Source organism: Rhincodon typus, chromosome 5, assembly GCF_021869965.1.
Source record: "Rhincodon typus isolate 14 chromosome 5, sRhiTyp1.1, whole genome shotgun sequence".
NCBI lineage: Eukaryota > Metazoa > Chordata > Chondrichthyes > Orectolobiformes > Rhincodontidae > Rhincodon > Rhincodon typus.
The window spans coordinates 4,582,757-4,607,328 of record NC_063336.1 but is presented as its reverse complement, the minus strand read 5'-3'; the positions used below and the strand labels follow the sequence as shown (position 1 = coordinate 4,607,328).

At 39.7% G+C, this 24,572-nt stretch overlaps 1 protein-coding gene across 1 annotated transcript in view; it reads right to left on the bottom strand.

The window, feature by feature from the left end:
- LOC109930964 (dynein axonemal heavy chain 8-like) overlaps positions 1 to 24,572 on the bottom strand; it is a 2,199,840-nt gene that overhangs the window by 644,410 nt on the left and 1,530,858 nt on the right. The window contains 3 exon segments of the mRNA XM_048596622.1: positions 5,761 to 5,877; positions 9,540 to 9,620; positions 23,671 to 23,858. Of these exon segments, the coding sequence (XP_048452579.1) occupies positions 5,761 to 5,877; positions 9,540 to 9,620; positions 23,671 to 23,858 (386 nt within the window).

Sequence of the window (24,572 nt, the reverse complement as noted above, 5' to 3'; positions counted from 1 at the left end):
TTTTTGTCTCAACAGCAAGCCAGACCCATCAGAGGAGGTGGCACAACAGTATAAGTAGGGAAAGAGTTGCCCAGGAGTCCTTAACATTGTTTCCAGATTCCATAACGTTTTATGGCATCAGGTCAAACATGCGCAAGGGAAATTCCTGCTGATTACTATCTATGACCTACCCTCGGTTGATAAATCAGTATTCTTCCATGTTGAATACCACTTGGAGGGTGACAGTGGCACATAATGTATTCTGGATTGGGGACTTAAATATCCGTCACTAAGAATGGTTTGGTTGCTGAGTGAGCTGGTTGAGCTTTGAAGGCCAATAGACTGGGTCTGTGGAATATGGTGAGGTACTCAACAAGAGGGAAAAATCTACTTTGCCTTGCCCTTACCAATCAATCTGTCACAGATGCATCCATGATGGTAGGAGTGACCATTACACTGTCCTTGTGATGATAATGTCATATCTTCATATACAGGACACCCTTTAATGTATTTTATGGCAAAACCTCCATGCTAAATGGAGCAGGCTTTGAGCAGATCTAGACACATGAACCTTACCATTCATGAGGCACTGTAGGCCATCACTGCAGCAGAATTGTATTTAACCACAATCTGTAACCTTATGGTCTGGGCTTATAAGTGTCACTGCCATTACCATCAAAGTGAGAAGTCAGGTGACACCAGGTTATAGTCCAACACATTTTTTTGAAATCACAAGCTTTTGGAGTGTTGCCCCTTCATCAGGTGAAGTTAGAGGGGAGCACACAGGCTCAGTATTTATAGGCTGAGAGATCAACGGGCAGAGAGATCAAAACAGTAAACAAATGGTGTAAGTAGAGTGTCGACAGGCAGAATAATAGGTCTCTGCAGGCGATCAAGGGTGTCATACGGTGTGAGTAAAGTGTCATCAGCTGAAAACCAAGCAAAGGGATGATCTATAATCTGATTAAATGAGGCAGGGAAATAATTACAAAGTAAAAATAAGGTGGCGCTGGAGATAAACTAAATGACTGGAATAACATAATAGGTATAAGAGTTGCATGCTCAAGGTCCACCCAAAGTAATAAGTAATCCAAAACTGTACAAACTAATTAAGGTAGACAGATCATAACAATTTGTCAAGGAGATGGTGTCAAAACAGGACAGTAAGGAAGATTTTACAGATACAGAAGTTAGTGTGGTAAAATGTAGAGTGACATGAACCCAAGATCACCGTTAAGGCCATCTTCATGGTTACAGAACTTGGTTGTCAGTTTCTGCTCAGCGATTCTGCGTTGTTGAGTATTTCGAAGACTGCCTTGGAGGACGCTTACCCGAAGATTGGAGACCGAATGTCCTTGACCGCTGAAGTGTACCCCGTAGCACACAGACCAAGAATTTATAGGCAGAGGGATCAATAGGCAGAGAGATCGAAAGATTATACAAATGGTCTGAGTGGAGTATCGACAGGCCAAATAATAGGTCTCTGCAGTTTATCAAGAATGTCAGACAGTGTGAGTAAAGTGTCAACAGCTTGACAACAAACAAAGGGATGACCTATAATCTGATTAAATGAGGCAGAGAGAAAAAGCTGTGTGCCTCTCTCTGACTTTGCCTGATGAAGGGGCAATGCTTCAAAAGCTTGTGATTTCAAATTAACCTGTTGGACTATAACCTGGTGTCATCTGACTTCTCCCCTTGTCCACCCTAGTCCAACACTGGCACCTCCACATCATGGCTACCATCAAACTTGGAGATCAATGCTGGTTCAAAGAAGTGTGCAGGAGGGCTTCAGCAGCAGACCAATCATACCTGAAAATGAAGTGTCAACCTGATGAAGCTACAACATTGGACTACATGAATGCCAAACACTTTGGGCAGCAGATGATAAACAGGGCTAAGTAATGTCTTGACCAACAAATCAGATCTGAGGCCTGCAGACTTGTCACGACCGGGCTTGAATGATGGTGGACAATTAAACACCTAACAGGAGGTGGAAACTCCAACACAACAACAGGAAGCCAGCACATCATTGCAAAAGATAAGACTGAAGCTTTTGGCATCTATCTTCAGTCAGAAGTACTGCGAGGATGATCCATCTTGGCCTTCTCCTGACATCTCCAGCATCATAAATGCCTGTTTTCAACCATACCACTCACTCCATATGATATTAAGAGCATCTGAAGAAATGGGGTGCTGCAAGGGCAATAATATTGAAGATTTGTGCTCCAGAATTATCCATATCCCAAGCCAAGTTGTTCCAATATGCTTTAACACTGGCATCTACCCGGAAATGCGGAAAGGTGCCTGGGTATGACCTAGAGTCATCGAGTCACAGAGTCATACAGCATGGGAACAGACCCTTCGGTCCATGCCGACCAAATTTCCCAAACTAAACTAGTCCCACTTGCCTGCGTTCGGTCAATATCCCTCTACCTATCCAAATGTCTTTTAAATGACATAACTGTACCTGCAACTACCACTTCCTCTGAGAGTTCATTCCACATATGAACCCTATTCTGTGTGAAAACATTGCCCCTCAGGTCCCCATTAAATCTTTCTCCTCTAACCATAAAGATAAACCTCCTTGTTTTGAAATCCCCATCCTAGGGAAAAGACCTTTGCTGTTCATCTTATCACCACTCAACCTCCTAAGTTCCAGTGAAAAATGTCCCAGCCTCTCCTTATAACTCAAACCCTCCAGTCCCGGCAACATTCTGGTAAATCTTTTCTGAACTCTGTCCAATTTAATAATAACCTTACTATAGTAGGGAGATGAGAACTGTACACAGTTCTCCAGAAGTGGCCTCACCAACGTCCTGTGCAACCTCAACATGATGGTCGAGTTCCTACACTCAATGGGCTGAACAGTGTAGTGAAGAAGGTGTTTGGCATGCTTGCCTTTATTGGTCAGTCCACTGAGTATAGGAGTTGGGAGGTCATGTTGCGGCTGTACAGGACATTGGTTAGGCCACTTTTGGAATACTGCAATCAATTGAGTTCTCCCTGCTATAGGAAAAATGTTGTTAAGCTTGAAACGGTTCAGAAAAGATTTACAAGTAGGTTGACAGGTTTGGAGGGTTTGAGCTATAGGAAGAGGCTGAATAGGCTAGGGTTATTTTCCCTGAAACAGAGGCTGAGGAGTGATATATAGAGATTTGTAAAATCATGAGGGGTACGGATAGGGTGAATAGCCAAGGTCTTTTTCCGAGGGTGGAGTCCAAAACTGGAGTGCATAGGTTTAATGTGAGAAAGGGAAGATTTAAAAGGAACCTAAGGGGCAACTTTTTCATGCAGAGGGCATCTGGATGGGTACATGAATAGGAAGAGTTTAGAGGAATATGGGCCAAATGCAGGCAAATGGGACTAGATTAATTGAGGATATCTGGTCGGCAACTCTATAATTCTATACTCAATGAAGGCAATTGTGCTAAATGCCTTCTTAACCACCCAGTCTACCTGCTACATAATTTTCAAAGAACTATGTACCTGAACCCCTCGGTTTCTCTGTTCAACATAAGAAGTGAGAAAATCCAAACAGGTCATTTGTTGCTCTGTATTTAGCACAGACCTCCAAAGTCAGGCAACTTGATATCTTATTTGCATATGGAAGGTGAGCAAATAAGAACTGATTGCTGTGAAAATACATAGAAGTTACAGGCTGAAATTCATCTGATGCATGTGTTCTGACCATGAGAGGATGTATGGGTTGGTAACGTGCCACTCTAATCCACCACTGTCATTATTAGTATAAATGTCTTGATTCAATTGTTTTTGTTTTGTATCACTATCCATAATAAAAGGGACTTTCACCAGGATTCTTTGAAAATAATCTGTTTTTTGGAAATAAAACTTCTTACAACAAGTGGCAAATATTGGTTAGCATCTTAGCTATAATCCTGAATTAATTCTTTTCCCTTTAATCCCAACATAGATACAATCGCATATAGAGATTACATATTTTTAAAACAGCATAAGTGGAAAACAACTCCTGTTGGCCAATAGCTGGAAGCAAACGTTAGAATGTGATAACTTCTTATGATCCACAGAGTGTTCTGTCAACAAAATCAAATTGCTGACCATAGACTCATGAAGGGACCTCTGTTATGGTTGCAATCAATCTGGATCCATGTCTTTGAAAATTTGCTGCAGTCCAGATTTTTAGATTTACAGTGTAGTCAGGAATACTAGTATTTGGAAAATTATTAGGTACTATTGCGAAATTGGGTATAGTACTTGTGGATTGGAAGGCAGGACCTTAGAATTTGTTTGTAAAATGATGGGAGGATGAGTGCATGGTCCCTATAAAATTAATGTGTTTTTTAGGTTTGGATATTCAAAAAGAATGTCTACAGGCAGCAGCAGATGCACGGAGAGTTCTTGAAATTGAAACATTGTATCAAAAGGCTGTACTGTTAGCAGGTAAAGCAGCATTTTACTGAGGCAACAGATTTTGAATTTAGCCAATTACTTTAAACCAGGCCCTCGATACCAAAACCCAATTTTAAATTTAAATCTGATGGTTTTGACAACCTTGGACCAATTCTATTGTAAGAAATTAATAGGTCATCGAAGGTATAAATGAAGAGGGCATTTGAAAATTGGTGTGAAGCAAACTGCCATCTGAAGAGAAGCTCACTGGCTCTCACAGAAATCTCAAAGCTCTCAGACTAAGCACCATCTAAATAAAGGTACTATGGCACTCTTAGCTTATATTCCTGACACAAGAATTTGATGGAGAAAGGCATTCCTGAATAGAAAACAACAGAGAGGACAAAGAACATTTTGAAAGACTTATCCTGGCTATAATTTTGAGAGAATAAGTTTAAATTTATTTTTTCTATTTCTTTGGTTCATATAAGTGGGACTTGTCTTTATTGGAACAGCATACCATCAGAATTTTGTTTTATTCGGGAATAGTTTGTAGTTAAGGGGGGAGTTTTTCAGTTTGTTAGTATTTCTGTTAATTTGTTCACTGTTAGAGTTAGATAAATAAATTGTTACTTGTTGCTTATGAAGTGAGTAACCACTTCTTTATAATAATTGGGGGTGAGAGGTAGATTGTACAACTTTTCACACTTCCTTTAAAAGATTTTGAGGCGAGGAGACCTTCTCAGGATATTTCGGTTTTAATTATCAGGGAGGTGTTGACCGTCCCCTTCGTAACAGTATCCAGGAACATCTACTGAGAAAAGAATTCCAGGAGTGGCAATATCACAGTTTGGGGTGTCTTCCTATTGACTCTTAGGTGTGTAAAATTAAAAATATGTCCAGAAAGGGTTGGTAGGCAGCAATTAATACAGAAACCCTAAAGATTTTTCAAACTCTGTAATTATGCTCCACAAGTCCCGTAAATTACATCATTGAAAGCTTTGCCTGACTTCACCAAAGTCAGGTTTTTAATTTCTATAAACAGTAGCTGGCTTACAAGCACACATGTTAAACTGTTGATCTCTTTCTTTGATAAAACCATATTGCAACTTTCTCAGATAACAAGGTGTACAGCTGGATGAACACAGCAGGCCAAGCAGCATCAGAGGAGCAGGAAGGCTGACGTTTTGGGCCTAGACCCTTCTTCAGAACTTTCTCATCCAGAATATGTCTAATCCTTTCCCTATCTTCCTACCTTTTCACATAGTCACATAACATAAATATTTACTTCCAACTCCTGCAATATCTGCAGGAAACCTGTCATCTCTTAATCCAAAATACAAACGAGATGCTCTTTTTCCCACTGCTACTATTTTCACTTTAATAAGAAACCGTTTTAGGAAATCTACTTACTGTCTTGAGCAATGAAGTCAACTCTTCTATGGCTGAATTCACATCAGAGAAGAATTGGTCAAGTATTATTGATGACCAATTCAGTGAGGCAGCTCCCTGTCTCAGAACAGATTCAATCTAAAAGAAAAGAAAATGAATCATGAGCACAAAACTGTAATTGTTATAAAAACTTCCATCCTTGATACGAGATTTGGCTTTTCTCCATCTCTTTATTGTTAGACAATATTCACATACAGTCAAAGTGTAATCAACCCCTCTTGAAAAAGCAGTGGAGATGATGACGGAAGGGGTAGATAATCAAGTATGCTGGCAGTGGGGAGATATTTGTCACCTTCCTGCCATGACAGAAATTAGATTCCGGGTGACAAGGCCCAAGCTTGACTTTCTCATCTTGTTATCAACTGAAGACCTTAAACGATAAATTAAGTACTGTTTCAGGACATTTTCCCACCAGTGTTGCAATTACTTCAACTCCAAGTGAAATGAGAAACAGTCAGCCTACTTGATTGGTCAACTGTCAGTTTGGAAGGGAGTGACCTCTCAATCTGCGCTAATTTGTGTAAGACTGAAGGCTGGCGCACGGGTGTGAACAGCTTCGTCCCTATCCTTACTTCTGACACCCCAACCTATTTCCTCAGGATGAACTCCACTCCCAGAAACCTCCCATCCCTCCAAAAACTGCCTATCATTCTCAGCAGCACTTCTTCATGTACGTAGCCAATACTTTTTGACAAGGTGCTGCCGAATTCTGAAGCTGCCAGCCTCTGATTGACAGCAGCTCCAGGCTGGTGAGTCTTCCCATTCTGGGGTCATAATTCTGGCAGAAAGCCTGACACCAACTAATTACTTGGCTGTATACTGGAAAGTCCAGCAGGCTTTCTTACGTCCAAAGGCCTTGGGTTTCCCTCATGGAAACTCTCTCATTTTCAATCAGTCTGAAGATGGGAAACTTCCAGCCATAGTTATTAGATTTATTAGAAGTAGCAAGTTAAGTATTCATCAGTGATATTAGGGTTAATGTGAACAACAATGTGTATTTACCTGTGATCATTTTTGACAGCTTTTTTCTGTTTGGGTCACCAAGTTGTAGGTTCAAGTACTGATTAGCACTTCAAAAATATTTTTAGCTTTCTGTTTTCTTTAACTTCACTTCAAATTAATCCATTGTATCTGAGGTATTGGAGGTCTGAAAATCTTTCTTGCCTTTTTCATAACTTCCAATATTAAATTTTAAATTTAAATAATTCCACAGATTACTACATGGTATAGTAATCAAATTCACCAGTGAACTAATGAGGTGTGATGGCAGGGACAATGCAGCAACATTTGAACGAGTGCAGCAACAAGTAGCCCAATAGTCAATAATATGAAGACAGCAAACACACCACTTATTGAACTCATATGTAGCACAGTAAAAGATAGTTGTGATTGTGGGAGGCCAACCAAGTCATCCCCAAGACATTGCTGCAGTAGGAGATCACATGGTAAGAGGTTGCATGAGAACTCCAGAAATTGCTATACTCCTAGCCAAACTATTCGAACACAGCTATCAGACTGGCATCTACCTGCTAATGTGGAAAATTGCTCAGATAAATCCTGTGCACAAATCAAACCCGGCCAATTACTAGTCTTTCAGTCTACTCAAGATCATCAGTAAAGTGATCAAAGGTGTCATCAACAGAGGTATCAAACAGCACTTGATGAGCAACAACCTGCTCACTGATGCTCAGTTCAGTGAGGGCCTCTCAGCTCCTGATGTCATTACAGCCTTGGTTCAAATATGGACAAAAGGACTGAATTCCAGGGGTGAGGTGAAAGTGACAGCCCTTAACATCAAGGCCGCATTTGACTGAGCGTGGCATCAAGGACCCCGAGCAAAACTGTAATCAGTGGGAAGTTGGAGTCATACCTGGCACATGGGATGATGGTTGTGGTTGTTGGAGGTCAGTTATCACAGCTCCAGGATATCTCTGCATAAGTCCCTTAGGGTAGTGTCCTAGGCTTGACCAACTTCAGCTGCTGCTCCTTCCATCATAAGGTCAGAAGTGGGGTTGTTTGCTGATGACTGCACAATGCTTAGTACCATTCACAATTCCAGAGATACTGAAGACATCCATGTTCAATTGCAATAAAGCCTGGACAATATCCAGACTTGGGCTGACAAGTGGCAAGTAACATTCACTCAACACAAATGCTAGTCAGTGACCATCTCCAATAATTAGAATTAGAATATCCTTTATTGTCATGTGTACTCAAGTACAGAAGTACAGGTCTATGATGAAAAGATTACTATGTTGTCCCATATGGCACCATCTTAGGTACAAAATACAGAAATAAAGGGAAAAAATTTACATTACTTACAATTGTTCAGAATATAAGTAAGAAAAATGGAAATAAAGTTAAAAAGATAAGACCATAAGACATAGGTGCAGAAATTAGGCCATTCTGCCCATCGAGTCTGCTCTGCCATTCAATCATGACTGATAAGTTCCTCAACCCCATTCTCCTGCTTTCTCCCTGCATGGTTACATCATAAATCCCACATAGCAAACAGTCTCCCATCATCTCATTAGGGTTAAACCAAAGTCACATGCTTCTTCCAGTCATCTTAACCTCATCAAAAATCCCTATACAGATACCCCGGTTCCCAAACTGCCCAGTAAAACTGACAGCATCTCAGAATTAAATGACACTTGGGGTCGTAATATTCCTTAACTAAATCCATCAACTCTTGAAAGGCTTTAGTATCTGGTGCCTCAGGAATGTAAGGTTCCTAATAACCGAAAAAGCTGTGAATCCACAAGCTGACAGGAGAATTACTCGTTGAATTTCACCTGCCCCAATGCCATTTGCCTAGAAAAAATAATGCATTTTTTCTGCATACTGGGCCCAGTCTTTGACGGCAAGCTCGAACGAGTCAAGCTTCCCAAATAACAGCATGTTAGCAGACATGCTTACCCCAACCGAAAGATAAGTGGCGTGCGAATTTCTGGAGTAAGTGGCAAAACAACTTTTCACTGGTCTGGCTCTCTCAAAGCTAGCTCTTAGAGTGATCAAGATTTCTGAGCTCCTGTTTAACTCTGTCAGCCACGACTCCCTGTTTGGACCAAATTAACAGCCCCAGTGATCGAACTCATATTCTATGAGGTCCACCTGGCTGACCTCATTACAACACTACTGTTATGTGTTGAAGGCTTACATCATGTAAAATTTAGCAAGAAGAATGGGAGTTTGCAAATTGAGGTGTTGCTTAAACAAGTGCCATTTTGGCCAGCAAGTACAGGTGCAAGTAGTTAAAGGAACATGATGCAATTTAGGATACTGGCAACACAGTTTTGGATGAGCTTGAACCAAATGGATTTTTAAGACAATTGTTAGTTTGATGGTCATCATCAACCTTTCAATAACAGATTTATTAATTAATTGGATTTAAATTCCAGGAGCTACCATGGTAGAATTTGAATCTATTCCACCAAAGCATTAGGCTGGGCCTCTGGAGTAGTAATTCATCATCATTACTATCTCCACCTTGAGTTTGTGATGATCCATGAGCACATAATAAATTTTGACACTTTAAGAAATATTGCTTCAACTTAAAATACTAAAAAATCACTAGCAGTAAATTGGACATCACTAGATAGGGAAATTAATGCATAAATGGGCTTTCAATCTCCTATCAACTTTGACAAAAGAAAGTAAAGATGAATACCTTATATTTTGATTGTTGGTGAATGTATAAAAGGAAAATATAAATTTTACTTACACAATGCAGTGCTCACCTTATTAATTTTTGGTGTTATCAGTGTCACATACTCAGACGGAATTCCTTGGCACACACTCTCAAATAATTGAAGAGTAGACTGATTACAGAAATATAAATGAGAGAACTTTTAATTATGTAAAATTGTCTTTGTTTTCATTAGTCAACTCTAACTCAAATTAATTTCTCATTCTGAAAAAATGTGCCTGATTTTTGCAATTACACTATTCTTTAAAGAAAATAACTCAAACTTATTCTATTCTCCCCACTGAGGAAATTAACGACAGTTAAAAATTCCGTTAAGTTTGCACACACAGATCTAGAAATTGTGTTTTTATTTTTCAGAGCTTGACTTTGAAGCTTGGTGCTAACTGGTATGCAGACATAAAGGCTTGGTGAATGAAGAAGTGTATAAAGGGAAAATATTAATTTTACTTACACTGTTTTAAGATATCATTCTGCACAGACAGGTTAGTTTCTAACTTATTATTTCTGGACATCATTTGATTTCAAAGTATTTTTCTTGGTCCTCAAGTTTATGTGGAGAGAGATTTAGATAGTTCTGTTGTTACACTTCCATTCAAAAACAGTCTGGCCAAAAATAATGGATGGTTTGATAAAACAGTCTTTGGGAATAGAGTGTCAGTGGGAGCAACAAAGAAAACACAAGCAGAATTTCAGGAGATACAAGGAGTAAAGCACTGAGGAGGAGACCATATCCACTGATAGTCTTTGAATAGCAATTCTCCTGCTTCCACTTGACTGAATGTAAATATGATGGGTCTTTGCTTTGAGACAGAACCTACATTGTTCATGTGTAACTAGAGTGTTAACAATTTTCAGTTCAAAACTGAATGCACACAGTTCTTCTAGCACGCAAGCAGAGACTACTTCATTAAAAGAGGAGTTGCAGATGGAAGCAAACACAGCTTCACTGGATCATCTCGAAACTATACACTTCAATGATTTCCTGAGGTCACAAGTTTCACATTCTCACCAATCTTTGGACATATAAATCTATTCTGAATATTCTGCTGGATCTGTTGGTGACTATCTTATACAGATGGTGAGCAGTTTTATTCTTCACTAAAAAAGTTCCCTTTGTATCTATTTATAAAACCTATAAAATAGTTAAATATCACTAATAGATCACCGCTTAGACTTCTTTCTTCAAGAGAACATAGAACCAGATGTCAATCCTGTTTTGATATATGTATCCACACATTTGTGGTATCAATTTTGTAACTCTTCTCTGAACTTCTCCAGTGCATCTGCATCATTTCTATGGGGCCATAACACAGTGCACTAAAAGTAGTTAAATCAAAGTTCATCATAGATATGATCTACTTTTCAATTCTATCTATCTAGCATTATTGCCTAGCTTACTCTTTTTAATGGCCTTAGTTACTTGTGGTCTGTGATGTAGGTTTTAACATTGTCCCTTCATTTCATTGGGAACTGTACCTTCCAAGTAATACATGCATGCCTTATTCTTCCTACCAAAATATTATATCTCACATTTGTCTGTGTTGAAGTTCACTTGATAGTCATTTGTCCATTCCTCCCTCGCTTCTTTTAACAGCCTCGGGTGTATTTTAGCCAACCCCTGGTGATTTATTTACATTCAAGGATGCAAATGCCATTACAACTTCCTTTCTCTCTACACTTATCATATCTAAAATTCTACATTTCCTCTCCTTAACTACAATATTTGTATCATTTGTTCTTTTGTGAAGACAGATTCAAATGATTCATTTAGGGTTATAATCACATCTCTCTCTGTGCATATGTTACCTTTTTGGATTCTTATGGGAAGTCCATTTGGACCCAGAAATTTGCTGACCTGCAACTCCATCAATTTGCTTAGTACTGTTTCCCTCACAATTATAATTTCACCACGCTCCTCCCTCCTTTCCACCTCCTGAATTACAGCTAATATTTGATTCTTTTTGTATTTCTAAATGAAGACAGAAGTAAATATTTGTTCCTTTTGTATGTCATTTCCTTATTTTCTACCACTAACCCTTATTTCACTGTCTAGATGTTTACTCTTTCCTTGTTAAATACCTATAGAAACTCTTGCTATCCATTTTTACATTTTAGGTACCTTCCACTCAAATCCTAATTTCTTCCTCCTAATTAAACTTTTAGTCCTTTTCTGCCATTCTTCATAATCTAACAATTACTCGACCTGTCACTCATCTTAGCATAGCTGAATATTTTTTCCTTAAGTTTGATGCTTTTCCATACATCTTTAGTTAATCATGAATGTTGGGAATACCCTTTTGATGTTTTTAGTAGAAAGGATGACCTTAAAGAGGTTTATAAAATCATGAGAGACATAGATAAGATAAATAGCAAAGGTCTTTTCCCTAGGATGAGTGAGTTCAAAGCCAAGGGGTGTACTTTTAAGTTGAAAGGAGAAAGATTTTAAAAGGAACCTGATGGGCAACTTTTTGACACAATGTTTTGTACATGGAATGAACTGCCAGAGGAAGTGGTAGATGCAGGTACAGTTAGACATTTAAAAGACATTTGGATAGGTACATGAATAGGAAAGGTCTAGAGGGATATGGGCCAAACACAGGCAAGTGGGACCAGTTTAGTTTGGGAAACTTGGTAAGCATGGACTGGTTAGAACGAAGGGTCTGTCTCTGTGCTGCATGACTCAATGACTCTTTATGTTTACTCTGTGTATTTTGAAATATCTCCGTAAATGTCTGCCTCTACATCTCCATTGATCCCTTGCCTAGTGTAATAAATAAAAATAAAACACTGTGGATGCTGGAGGTCTCAAATAAAAAACAGAAATTGCTGGAGAAATTCAGCAGATCTGAAAGCATCTGTGGAGAGACTAGCAGAGTTCATGTTTAAAGTCTAGTCTGTGGAAAAACTTACAACTAGCCCTATACTAGTTACTAGGCAGGATTAAATGAAGCAACCCTGTGACATATGTTTCCTGAATGTTCCAATTCTCCAGCTGATTTCCTCCCACAGCTGCCAGCTTAAAAGAAAGAATTTCTGTAGTGAATATCATAGATAGAACACATTGCTGCTACTGAGTGTCGGTGGTGGAGTGAATAAATGTCTGTGGATGTGGTATCAATCAGGTGGTCTGTTTTATCCAGGATGGTATCAAGCTTCTCAAGTGTGTATTATCCATATGACATTCCTCTTAATTTTCTTCACTTGAAACTATCAGCAAATTCTTCAAATCCTTTCTCCATCACCAATATTCTTGTTCAGCTTCCTTTTAAATACATTAATGTTATTGCTTAGTTGGCTCATCCTGACCATTTAATGGCTTTGGTTCTTTAATTGGCTTGAGGACTTTCAATCTTGCTATCTCTAAGATTAGCAGTGGAAATGGCTGATGATTATCACTTGGTTCATAAATCAAAGTTTGGCTTCCAATATCAATATCAATCTGTGAGGCATGGGGAAACTGGGGAAAGGAGAAATCCTCAGGTGGTAAGGGAAAAGCTTATTAAAGATAGTGAAGATAGTTTACCACAAGGTAAAAAGGAAACTCATGAGGGGGGGGCGGTGGTGAGAACTAAAAAGGCTCAGGTGTTTTCACTGCAATAAAGTAGGCCAAATGAAGTCACAGTGTTGGTGATTTAAAAAGAGCACTGGGAAGACAGATATGGGAAAGGATGAGAAGCCAGTGAGTTTTGTTGAAGTGGTAAAGGAAAGCACAGTAGAAACTAAAAAGCTGCACCAGAATATACAACCTGGTTTGGGTTTGGTTGAGAAGAAAGTGCCAGATCTTAGAGTCATAGAGGTATACAGCATGGCAACAGCCTCTTTAGTCCAACTCGTCCATGCCGACCAGATATCCTAAATAAATCTAGTCCCGTTTGCCAGCATTTCGCCCATAGACCTCTAAACCCTTCCTATTCATGTATACATCCAGATGCTTTTTAAATGTTGTAATTGTACTAGCCACCTCAATTCTTCTGGCAGTTCATTCCATACACATACCACCCTCTGCATGAAAAGGTTACCCCTCAAGTCTCTTTTAAATCTCTCCCCCCTCATCTTATACCTAAGCCCTCAAGTTTTGAACTCCCCACCCTGGGGAAAAGATCTTGTCTATTTACCCTATCCATGACCGTCATGATTTTATAAAGCTCTATAAGGTCACCCGTCAGCCTTCAATGCTCCAGGGAAAATAGCCCTAATCTATTCAACCTTTCCCTATAGCTCAAACCCTCCAACGCTGGAAACATCCTTGTAAATCTTTTCTGAACCCTTTCAAGCTTCACAACATTCTTCCTATAGCAGGGAGACCAGAACTTGCAAGGGTAAGCTTTACTTGTACATGCCAGGAGGAGCAGGCAAAGAAATTACAATATAAGAGATACAGGAGCATGCCAATCTTTGATGTTGAAAGAGGAGGAGATATGTAATTTAGAAGGAGTATTGCCAGAAAAAAGTGGTAATATGTGGAATTTATCGTGAGATGAGAAGTGCCCTGTTATGTTATGTGAGGTTGGAGTGTCCAGTGAAAAGTGGAGAAGTGGTAGTCGGAGTACTTGAGGAACTCTGAGCTCCAGAAATACAATTTGTACTTGGTAATGATATAGCTGGATCATAGATGGGAGGGCTGCCCACTGTGGTTGAAAAGCCAGCGGAAAATCAGGCAACTGATGTATTACAGGAAGTATATCTTGGGATTTTTCCTGACTGTGCGATAACAAGGTCACAAAGCCACAAGTTGAAGCAGGAGGAAAATTCAAAGAATAAAGATAAGGAAATTGAAATACCATTATCAGAGACCATGGTTGATCAAGTGGTTGAGAAAAAAACAAGAGGTGGAGGACAAAGTGGATATTTTTAGTTCAAGAGAAATTAACTGAATTACAACAGAAAGATGAAAAACTGAAACAGTTGAATCAAAAAGCATACATAGGAGAAGAATCTGAATGTATCCCAGAATGTATCTTAAAAATCTATCTTAAAAATCATTTGATGAGGAAATGGAGACAATCACATATTCAGGCAGATGAGAAATGGGCAGAAGTTCATCAAGTTGTATTACCGATATGTCATAGAAAGGAGGTGTTGCAGGTAGCACATGAATTACCATTAGGAGGTCATTTGGGAGTAAGGAAAAATCAAGCCAAAATACAAAAACATTTTTACTGGCCTGAACTGCGTAAGGATGTATTTGAATTTTGCCAAACGTGTCAGGTAATTGAAAAACCTCAGGCAGTGATAAAACCAGCACCTTTAATATCCATTCCTGCATTTGAAGAACATTTTACAAGGGTCTTAATTGATTGTGTAGGACCCTTTCCTAACACAAAAACTGGGAATCAGTATTTGTTGACAATAATGGATGTGTGCACTAGTTATCTAGAGGCCGTTCCATTGCACAATATCACAGCTAAAAGGATTGTAGAGGACTTACTCAAATTTTTCACCAGATACAGACTACCTACAGAGATACAATCAGATCAAGGGTCAAATGTTGCGTCAAAATTATTCAAGGAAGTTATGGATAGCTTAGGAATAAAACAATTCAGTTCTACTGCATACCATCTACAATCGCAGGGAGCATCAATGGTGGCAACAAACTTTAAAGACCATGTTGAGGGCTTATAGACAAGTATATCCAGAGGATTAGGATAAAGGAATTTCATTTGTACTTTTTGCAATTAGGGATGTACCAAATGAATCTACCATATTCAGTCCATTTAAATTAGTTTTTGGGCATGAGGTGAGAGGACTACTGAAATTAATTAAGGAGAAATTGGTGAGTCAGAGTTCAGAGACCACATATTTGCACTATTTGTCAAATTTTCAGGAAAGATTAAATAGAGTGGGTGAGTTGACTAGACAGTATTTAAAAGCAGCACAGCATGTGATGAAACAGTAAGCACACAAGAAATAAAATATGTTTTCTCTCTTGCTCACTTTGTAGATAGTGGGGTGACAGTTGCTACCTTTCAATCTGTGGGATTCATTCCAGATCTATAGAGTTTTGAAAGATAATCACCAAAAGATTGACTATTTCTCTGGCCATCGCTTTCAAAAACCTGGGATATATACTACCGGGCTCTGAGAATTTATTACCTTTTAGACCCATTACTTTCTCCAGTACAATCTTCTGACTAATACTAATTTCCTGCAACTTCTCATTTTCCCTAGTCACTTGGATCTCTAGTTCTGAAAGATTTCATGTATCTTTCTCGGTCAAAACAGATATAAGATCCTTCACTGTCACTGGGTGAAAATCCTGGAATTCACTCCCTAATAATATTGTGGGTCTGCAACGGTTCAAGAAGACAGCTCACCACCACCTTCTCAAGGGCAACTAGGAATGGGCGAGAAATGCTGGCCAGCCAGCAATGCCCACATCCCACAAATGAATAGAAATAAAAAGTGTTATGAAGTTGTGTAGAATAATGGTAAATAGGAAAGCAGCAAACTAGAATTTGTTTGTAAAAAAATGATAAGGAAGAAGAGTGTGTGGTTCCTTTAAGAGGTAAAGTGCTTTTCTAAGCTTAGAGATTTATACAAGAAAAAAAAAGTCTGTACATAGCTGAAGATGTACAGTCAGTTCTGAAATTGAGATATGTATCAATTGGCTGTGTGATTGGAAACCTTAGGCTTGTTTGATGTTTTGGCAACTAGCTGGAATCAGCCAATTAATTTAATCAAGCACTTAGAGACTGAAAGCCAATTGAATTTAAATCTGATAGTTTTGACAACCTTGGACCAATGCTACTGTAAGAAAATTGATATGTCATCCAAGGTATATAAGGAGAGGGTTTTTGAAAATTGGTGTGAAAGCGAACCACCATCTAAGAAATAAGCATTTAGCTCCCACAAGAAATCACTAAACTCTCTAAGAAAGCATCATTTATCCATAAAAGGTACCACAGCACTTCTAGCTAAGAGTCCTCACAGAGGAATTCACAGAGAAAACATCCCTGACAGCGGGATCAGTGGAAGAAAGGTGTTTATGACTTGAGAACAGCAGAAGAAAGGCGTGTAGACTTTAAGAGACTGTTTTAATTTATTTTATTATTACTTGGGTTTATATAAGTGGGAATTGTGTTTATTGTAATAGCATACCAGTAGAATTTAGTTCAGTTAGGGAATAGTCAGAAGTTAAGGGGGAATTGTTCGGTTTGTAAGTATTTCTGCTAAATTGTTCACTGTTAGGGTTAAATAAATAAGTTGTTACTTCTTACTTATTAAGTGAATATCAGGGATTTTCTTTCATTTAACCTTTCCTTCTCTGTAACATAAGTAAGAATTTAACTTTTTAGCCATTTCTCTATTCCCCATTATAACTTATCCTGACTCTTTGTTTAATGAACCCAGGTATGTTTTTGTCAAACATTTCCTTTTTATGTATCTATGCATGCTATTACAGTCTATTTTTGCCTTTTGCTAGGTTGCATTTACATATTCTTTATCAGTTTCTTTGTTCTTCTTTGCTACATTGTGAAAGCCTCCTAATCCATCAGACATATTGTTTTTTCTAGCAATTTTTCAGGCATTAGGCCTGTTGTTTTAGTCCTATACAATCCTGAACTTTCTTTGTTACTTATGGTTGACTGATCTTTCTTGAGTTTTTGTACCTCGAAGGAATATATATCTGAACATAAGTGAAATGTGAGTCATATAAGAGTCCTTTAAAGTCCGTACATTGCCTTTGTACAGACATGCTTTTCAGTGCATTTTCCTATCTGCTTCAACCAATTTGTACTGCATACCACCATAATTTAACTTATATGAACTTGACACCCTTGTTTCAGATTAAACTACATCATTTTCAGACAAAATGTAAAATTCTATCATATTGTGGTTAGTCATCACTGAAGGTTATTTTTCAGGAAGATTGTTAATTATCCCTTTTAAAAATAGAAAAAAAGGTACAGGAGTAGGCCATTTGGCCCTTCAAGCCTGAACCACCATTCAATGTGATCACAGTTGATCATACAATTTTGGTAAGCCATTCCCACTTTCTCTCCAAACTTGATTCATTTAGCCGCAAAAGCCACGTCCAGCTCCCTCTTCAATATATCGAATGAACTGGCCCCAACAGCTTTCTCTGGTACAGAATTCCACAGGTTCACAACTCTGAGTGAAGAAATTCTTCCTCAACTCAGACCTGAATGGCTTACCCCTTATTCTTAGACTGTAACTCCTAGATCTGGAATTGCCCAACATCAGGAACATTCTTCCCACATCTAGTCTGTCAAGTCGCAGCAGGATTTTATATGTTTCTATGAAATCCCCCCTCATTCTTCTAAATTCCAGTGAGTACAAACCCAGTTGATCCGGTCTTTCTTTCTTTGTCAGTCCTGCCATCCTGGAAATCAGTCTGGTGAACCTCCACTGGACTTCCTGAAGAGAAAGAATGTCCTTCCTCAGACTAGGAGACCAAACTGCACACAATATTCAAGGTATGGCATCACCAAGGCCCTGTCTAACTGCAGCAAGACATCCCTTCTCCTATCTCAAATCCTCTCACTATAAAGGCCAGTATGCCATTAGCTTTCCTGCTGCACTTGCATGCCAACCTTCAGCGACTGTTCCACCATGGCACCCAGGTCTCGTTGCACCTCACCTTTTCCTAAACCGCCACCATTCAGATAATAATTTTCTTTCCTGTTTTTGCCACCAAAGTGGATAACCTTATATTTATCCACATTATATTGCATTGCCAAGTATCTGTCCACTCATCCAGACTGTCCAAGTCACCTTGCAGCCTTTTAGCATCTTCTTCACAGCACACACTGCCATCCAGCTTAGTGTCATCTGCAAAGTTAAAGATATTGCATTCAATTCCTTGTCTAAATCATCAATATATATTGAGAACAGCTGGGGTACCAGTACTGAACCCTGTTGTTTGCTGCTTTTCACTGCTTGCCACTCTGAAAAGGACGCGTTTATTCTAACTCTCTGCTACTTGTCTGCCAACAAGTTCTCTATCTATTTCAATACATTACCTCTGGTACCATGAGCTTTAATTTTCATTACTAATTTCTTGTGTGGAATCTTGTCAAAAGCCTCTTTAAAGTCCAGATACACAACATCTACTGATTCACCCTCGTCCACTCTGCTTTTGTAGTCAGTTACATTAAATATCACTAGCTCTAAAATAGCATGTCCTCTAGTTGGCTCCTCAACATACCGCTCCAGAAAAAAAAATATCCCCAACACAACTCAGAGACTCAATAGCTTTCGTGCTCAATTGGTTTAAGGATGTAATTACATTGGAGACAATTCAGAGAAGGTTCATTAGATTCATTCCAGAGATGAAAGGTTTGTCTTCTGAGAAGAGATGGAACAGTTTAGACCTATATTCTCTGGAGTTTAGAAGGATGAGATGAGATCTAATTGAGATATAAACGATGCTAATGAAGATTGATGAAGTAGATGCAGAGCAAATGTTCCCATTCAAGGCAGTCTAGAACAAGAGATCATACAGTCTTAGCCTGAGGGCTGGCAGATTTAAAAGAGAGATGAACAGGAACTTCTTCCCTCAAAGCATCATGAATCCGTGTGATTTGCTAACCCAGAGTGCGGTGGATGCTGGGACATTGAATAAATTTAAGGAGGAGACAGACCAATTTTTAATTAGTAATGGGCTGAAGTGTTCTGGGAAGTCGGCAGGAAAGTGGAGTTGCAGCCAAGATGAGATCACCTATGAACATACGAAAATGGTGGAGCAGGCTCAAGGGGCTACTCATGCTCCTAATTCTCATGTTCATACACAATCTATATACAGAATGAAGTCACCCATGATAGCTGCATTGCCCTGCTACATGCTTTGCTGATCTCCTAATTAATACTATGCCCTCACATAACCTCTACTATTTGGTATCATATAAATAACTCACATTGTTCTTCCAATCTGAGATCCTTTCTAACTAATATATTGATCCCATTTCTTATTGTCTGGGGTTGGTTAGCTCTTTTGCCTGGATAGTTGATTTATGATGTAGAGTAATGCCAGCAGCATGGGTCCAATTCCCACATTGGCTGAGATTGCCATAAATGACTATCCTTCTCAATCTCTCCCCCTGGTTTGAGGCGTGGTGGCCCTCAGGTTAAGCAACCAACAATGACCTCGCTTTAATGAGAGAGCAGCTCTATGGTCCTTTGTGACTTCCTTTTCATCAGAGCATCTCCATCTCCTTTAACTTCTGGTTTATACTTCCTAAACATTTACATCCTTGAATATTCAGTTCTCAGGCCATTTCTAGAATGGCATTTTTTTTTACTTCATGGGATGCAGCCGTTGTTAGCTAGACCAATGTATATTGCCCATCCCTAATTGCCCATTTATTGCCCATCCTTAACTGAGTCACCATGTCACCCATGCCACTCTCTCTCATTCTTCTAAACTCTAGTGAATGCCAGTCCAGTTGAATTAATCTCTCCATTTCACAGTCTTATTCTCCCTCGTATCAGCCTAGTGAATTTTCGCTGCACATCCTCTATAGAAAATATACCCCCTGTTAGGTAGGGAGTCTAAAACTGCAGGCAATATTCCAGGTGCAGTCTTACCAAGGCCCTGTATAACTGCAGTAAGACATCCCCACTTCTAAACTTGAATCCTCTGAAAACCATTTTCCTTCATAAATGTTTGCTGCATCTGCTTGTTTAGTTTCGTTGACAGAGGTAGAAGCACACCTCGATCCCTTTGTGCATCTACATTTTCCAATAAATCACCATTTGAATAATACTCTGCCTTTCTCTATTTCACAGTAAAGCTTTACTACAGTTGTGCAGGGCACTCATGAGACCACATCTACAATTTGATGTGCAGTTTTGTTCTCATTATATTAAAAGATGATAATAATTGCTTTGAAGCAATTTAAAGAAAGTTCACTCGGGTCCTACATTAATGAAGGGCTTATCTTATGAAGAAACATTGAGCAGGCCTATATCCAATGGCATTTAGAAGAATTGAGAGCTGTTCTTATTCACATTTATTAGATCCTGAGGAAATAGATAAAGTGGATATTAGGAGCATGTTTCACATCTTGGGGATGACTAAAACAACAGGGCATAACTATAGGAGAAGAGATTTCCCTTTTAAGATAAAAGAGGAGAATATTTTTCAGAGGGTTTTCAATGTACGGAATCCTGTTTTCTAGTAGGTAGTTGAGCCTGGATCTTTAACTTTATTGATGGCTGAGTTAGATAGTTTTTTTTGCCAGATAAGAGATTCAAGGGTTTTGGTGCAGACAAGACATAGAAAATGAGACCATTACCAGATCAGCCATGATCTTATTGAATGCTGAGGCAGGCTCAAAGCACCAATGGTCTACTCCTGATGTTTTCCTAAATTATTGAAATTCATCAGGGCCTAATTGCTGCTGTGTCTATTTGATGGTACCACCTTTTCATAGTTTGTTTCGTGGGACTCCTAACATGAAAATAGAATTTTCCCCACACTCTCATAGCCACCATGCCCACTTACTCCATAACTCCATATTTATTCACAGGATATGAACATCAGTGGCACAGATTGAATGCATTGCCCATCTTGAAAGTGGTGAGCTACCTAATTAAACAGTCCATCGGGTATAAGAGCACCTACATTGCTATTTAGGAGGGAATTTCAGGATTTTGTCCTGGTGACAATGAAAAAACAAAGAAATATTTCCAAATCAGGTGTTGTGTGATTTGAAGGAGAACTCTGATGTGGTGTTATTCCACTCTGCCTGCTGTTCTTGTATTTCTAAGTGGTAGAGGCTGTGGGCTTGTCAGATGACCTTGAAGAAAACTTGTTAAATTGTTGTAGTTCATCTTGTTGATTGTTAACAACATTGTTAATCTGTACCAGTGGTGAAAGTGGTAAATGCTTAACATGACGAGATCTACACATTCATTATGGAAGAGAAGCAAGACAAGATGGCCCATAACAGGCAGCAGAGGGCACAACCAATAGAATGGTGCCAGACATTTGGATCATCACTCCTTTTGAGCAGTAGGCCACAGTGCTGATTGCTGTTCCCCAATGTTACAAGAAGCCACTGAAGAAGTTAGCAGCCTACTGTTTGCAGCCAGTCTTCTTCTTAGACCATCCCTTATGGCCAAGGGTGACTTGTTTCCACACTAAATATGAGTTCTCAGGTGACTGAAGACTCTAATAAATAACCTACACTGGACAAAACAACCTGCTTGATTGACACCATAGCCACAAACATCCACTTCCTGCATTACCAATGCTTAGTAGCAGTTGCAATGTGTAACATCCCTATGATGCACTACAGAAATTCACCAAGACTTCTTAGGCAGCAACTTCCAAACCCATGATCTCTCCTATTTAGAAGGACTGGGGCCACCGACTCATGGCAACACCACAACCTACAAATTCCCCTCCAATTCACTCATCATTCTGACATGAAAATAAATTTCCGTTCCTTCAGTATCACTGGGTCAAAATCCTGAAACTCCCTCCCTAACAGCATTAATGGGTCTATCTTCAGCACACAGGCCGCAAAAGTTTAAGAAGGCAGCACAACACCACTTTCTCAAGGGCAACCAGGCATGGACAATAAATGTAGTCCTAGCTACTGACGTCCACATACCATGAGTGAATTAAAAAATCTCAGAACATTTAGAAATACATCATACGATCAAGCAGAGTCAGCATGGGTTCATGAAGGGGAAATCAAGCCTAAAAAATTTACTTGAATTCTTTTGAAGAGATGACAAGTAGAGTGACATAGGGGTGCAGATACATAGTTCCTTGAATGTGGCATCACAGGTAGCCAGGATGGAGAAGACATTTAGCACAATTGCCTTAATTGGTCAGAGTATTTTGTACAGGATTGGGACGTCACGTTACAGCTACACTAGACATTAGTGTGGTCGAATTTGGAATACCGCGTACAATACTGATTGCTCTGCCAGAGGAAAGATGTCATTAAACTGGTAAGGGTGCAAAGAAGATTTAAAAGGATGCTGCCATGACTGTAAGGTTTGAGTGATAATGACAGGCTGGATAGGCTGGGACGTTTTTCCCTCGAGCATGGGAGGCTGATAGGTGACCATACGGCGGGGCATTGATAAGATGAATTATCAGGGTCCTTTCCCCAGAGTTGGGGAGTCCAAAACTGGAGGGCATACATTGAGGATGAGAGGGGAAAGATTTAAAAGGGATCTGAGGGGAAATTCTTTACACAGAGACAGACAGTCATAGAGTTAAATAGCATGGGAAAAGACCCTTTCGTCCAAATAGTCCAAGCCAACCATATTCCCAAATTAAACTAATCCCACCTGCCTGAGTCTGGCATATATCCCTCCATTCTAGTTTTACAACTCAAACTCTCTTTTCCTGGCAAGATCTTGGTAAATCTTTTCTGAACCCTCTCCAGTTTAGTAATATCCTTCCCATAACAGGGCAACCAGAACCCGCACACAGTACTCCAGAAGAGGCCTCACCAAAGGTCTGAGCAATGAAGGCAGGCGCACCACGCTGCTGCCCCTGCTCCTGCACTGGGCTGCTGGTTGCAGGCTTCCTCGCTTTGGGCACACTGCTTGCTGGAGACCCTGCTCTGGGCACTCTGGTTATTGCCTTCTCCGCTTTAGGCCACTGTTCGTCGGCGTCACTGCTCTGGGCCACTGGTGGCCCCACTTGGGCACGCCGGTCGCTGACTTCCTTGCTTCAGGCTGTTGGTCGTTGGTGTCCCCGCTCCAGGTTGGTGGTCACTGGCTTCCCCGGTCTTGGCTGCCAATGCCGCTTTGGAGCCGAGTTGGAAGCCAGGGGTGGGTGTCTAAGGTCGAGAATCCAAGAAGACAGAAGAGGGGAAGAAAACCATAGAAGGGAGTAAAAAAGGGAGAAAAAAAGAAAAAGAACAGGCCAAGCGGATACTTCTGTAGTTTAAAGTATATTTTGCTTTCAGGACAAAGTGGCAGTTAGTCAGTACTTTTTTTAGTAATTTGATTCAGCATATATTTTTTAATGTGAAGTTTTGTATGTTATTCTCACAGATAATTGCAAATTCATGTATCTCTTTAATATATATCAGTATCCATGATGTTCTGAATATGCATGAATCAATATAATGAAGTTGTATTATATATTAGAATATAAATAGAAACTGTAATATACAACCTACATCAAATAAAATTTTCATGAAAACATAAATCTCCAAAACACAACTTACCTTCAAAAGATCATAATTAGATTTCAATGCATTTTCACACTTTAGCAAACGTTTGGCTATCTCGGGCACATCCAGACCCATTTTTATCATACATTTAGCTTCACGAATAAGCTCAATAATTCTGTGATCGAAGTTTGATTGCATTTTCCCAGTATCTGGATCACGTATCAGAAGAGTTGCATGCAGGCCTGTATAAAGTTCAATTTTGAAATATTCAGATAAACACAAGACTGAATGCTACAATAAAATGATTATGTTTCAATTCAGTTAATGTTATTATGCTTAAAAGAAAAGATTTGGTTTGTATTCGACAAAAAGTATCATTTCAGTACATTTAATTCTCCCGTACATTCCACTCCTGTACATCTCAGTTGCCCTCGTTTTTCAAGGACCGTAACTTCCCCCCCTCAGTGGTCGAGAATACCCTCAACCGTGTCTCCCACATCTCCCGCAACTCATCCCTCACACCCCGTCCATGCAATAAGAACCAAAAAAGAATCCCCCTCGTCCTCACGTACCACCCCACCAACCTCCGGATCCAACGCATCATCCTCCGACACTTCCGCCATCTGCAATCCGACCCCACCACCAAAGACATCTTTCCCTCCCCACCCTTATCTGCTTTCCGGAGGGACAACTCTCTCCGTGACTCCCTTGTCCGCTCCACACTCCCCTCCAGCTCCACCACACCCGGCACTTTTCCCTGCAACCGCAGGAAGTGCTACACCTGCCCCCATACCTCCTCCCTCACCCCCATCCCAGGCCCCAAGAAGACTTTCCACATCAAGCAGATGTTCACCTGCACATCTGCCAATGTGGTATACTGCATCCGCTGTACCCGGTGTGGCTTCCTCTACATCGGGGAAACCAAGCGGAGACTCGGGGACCGCTTTGCAGAACAC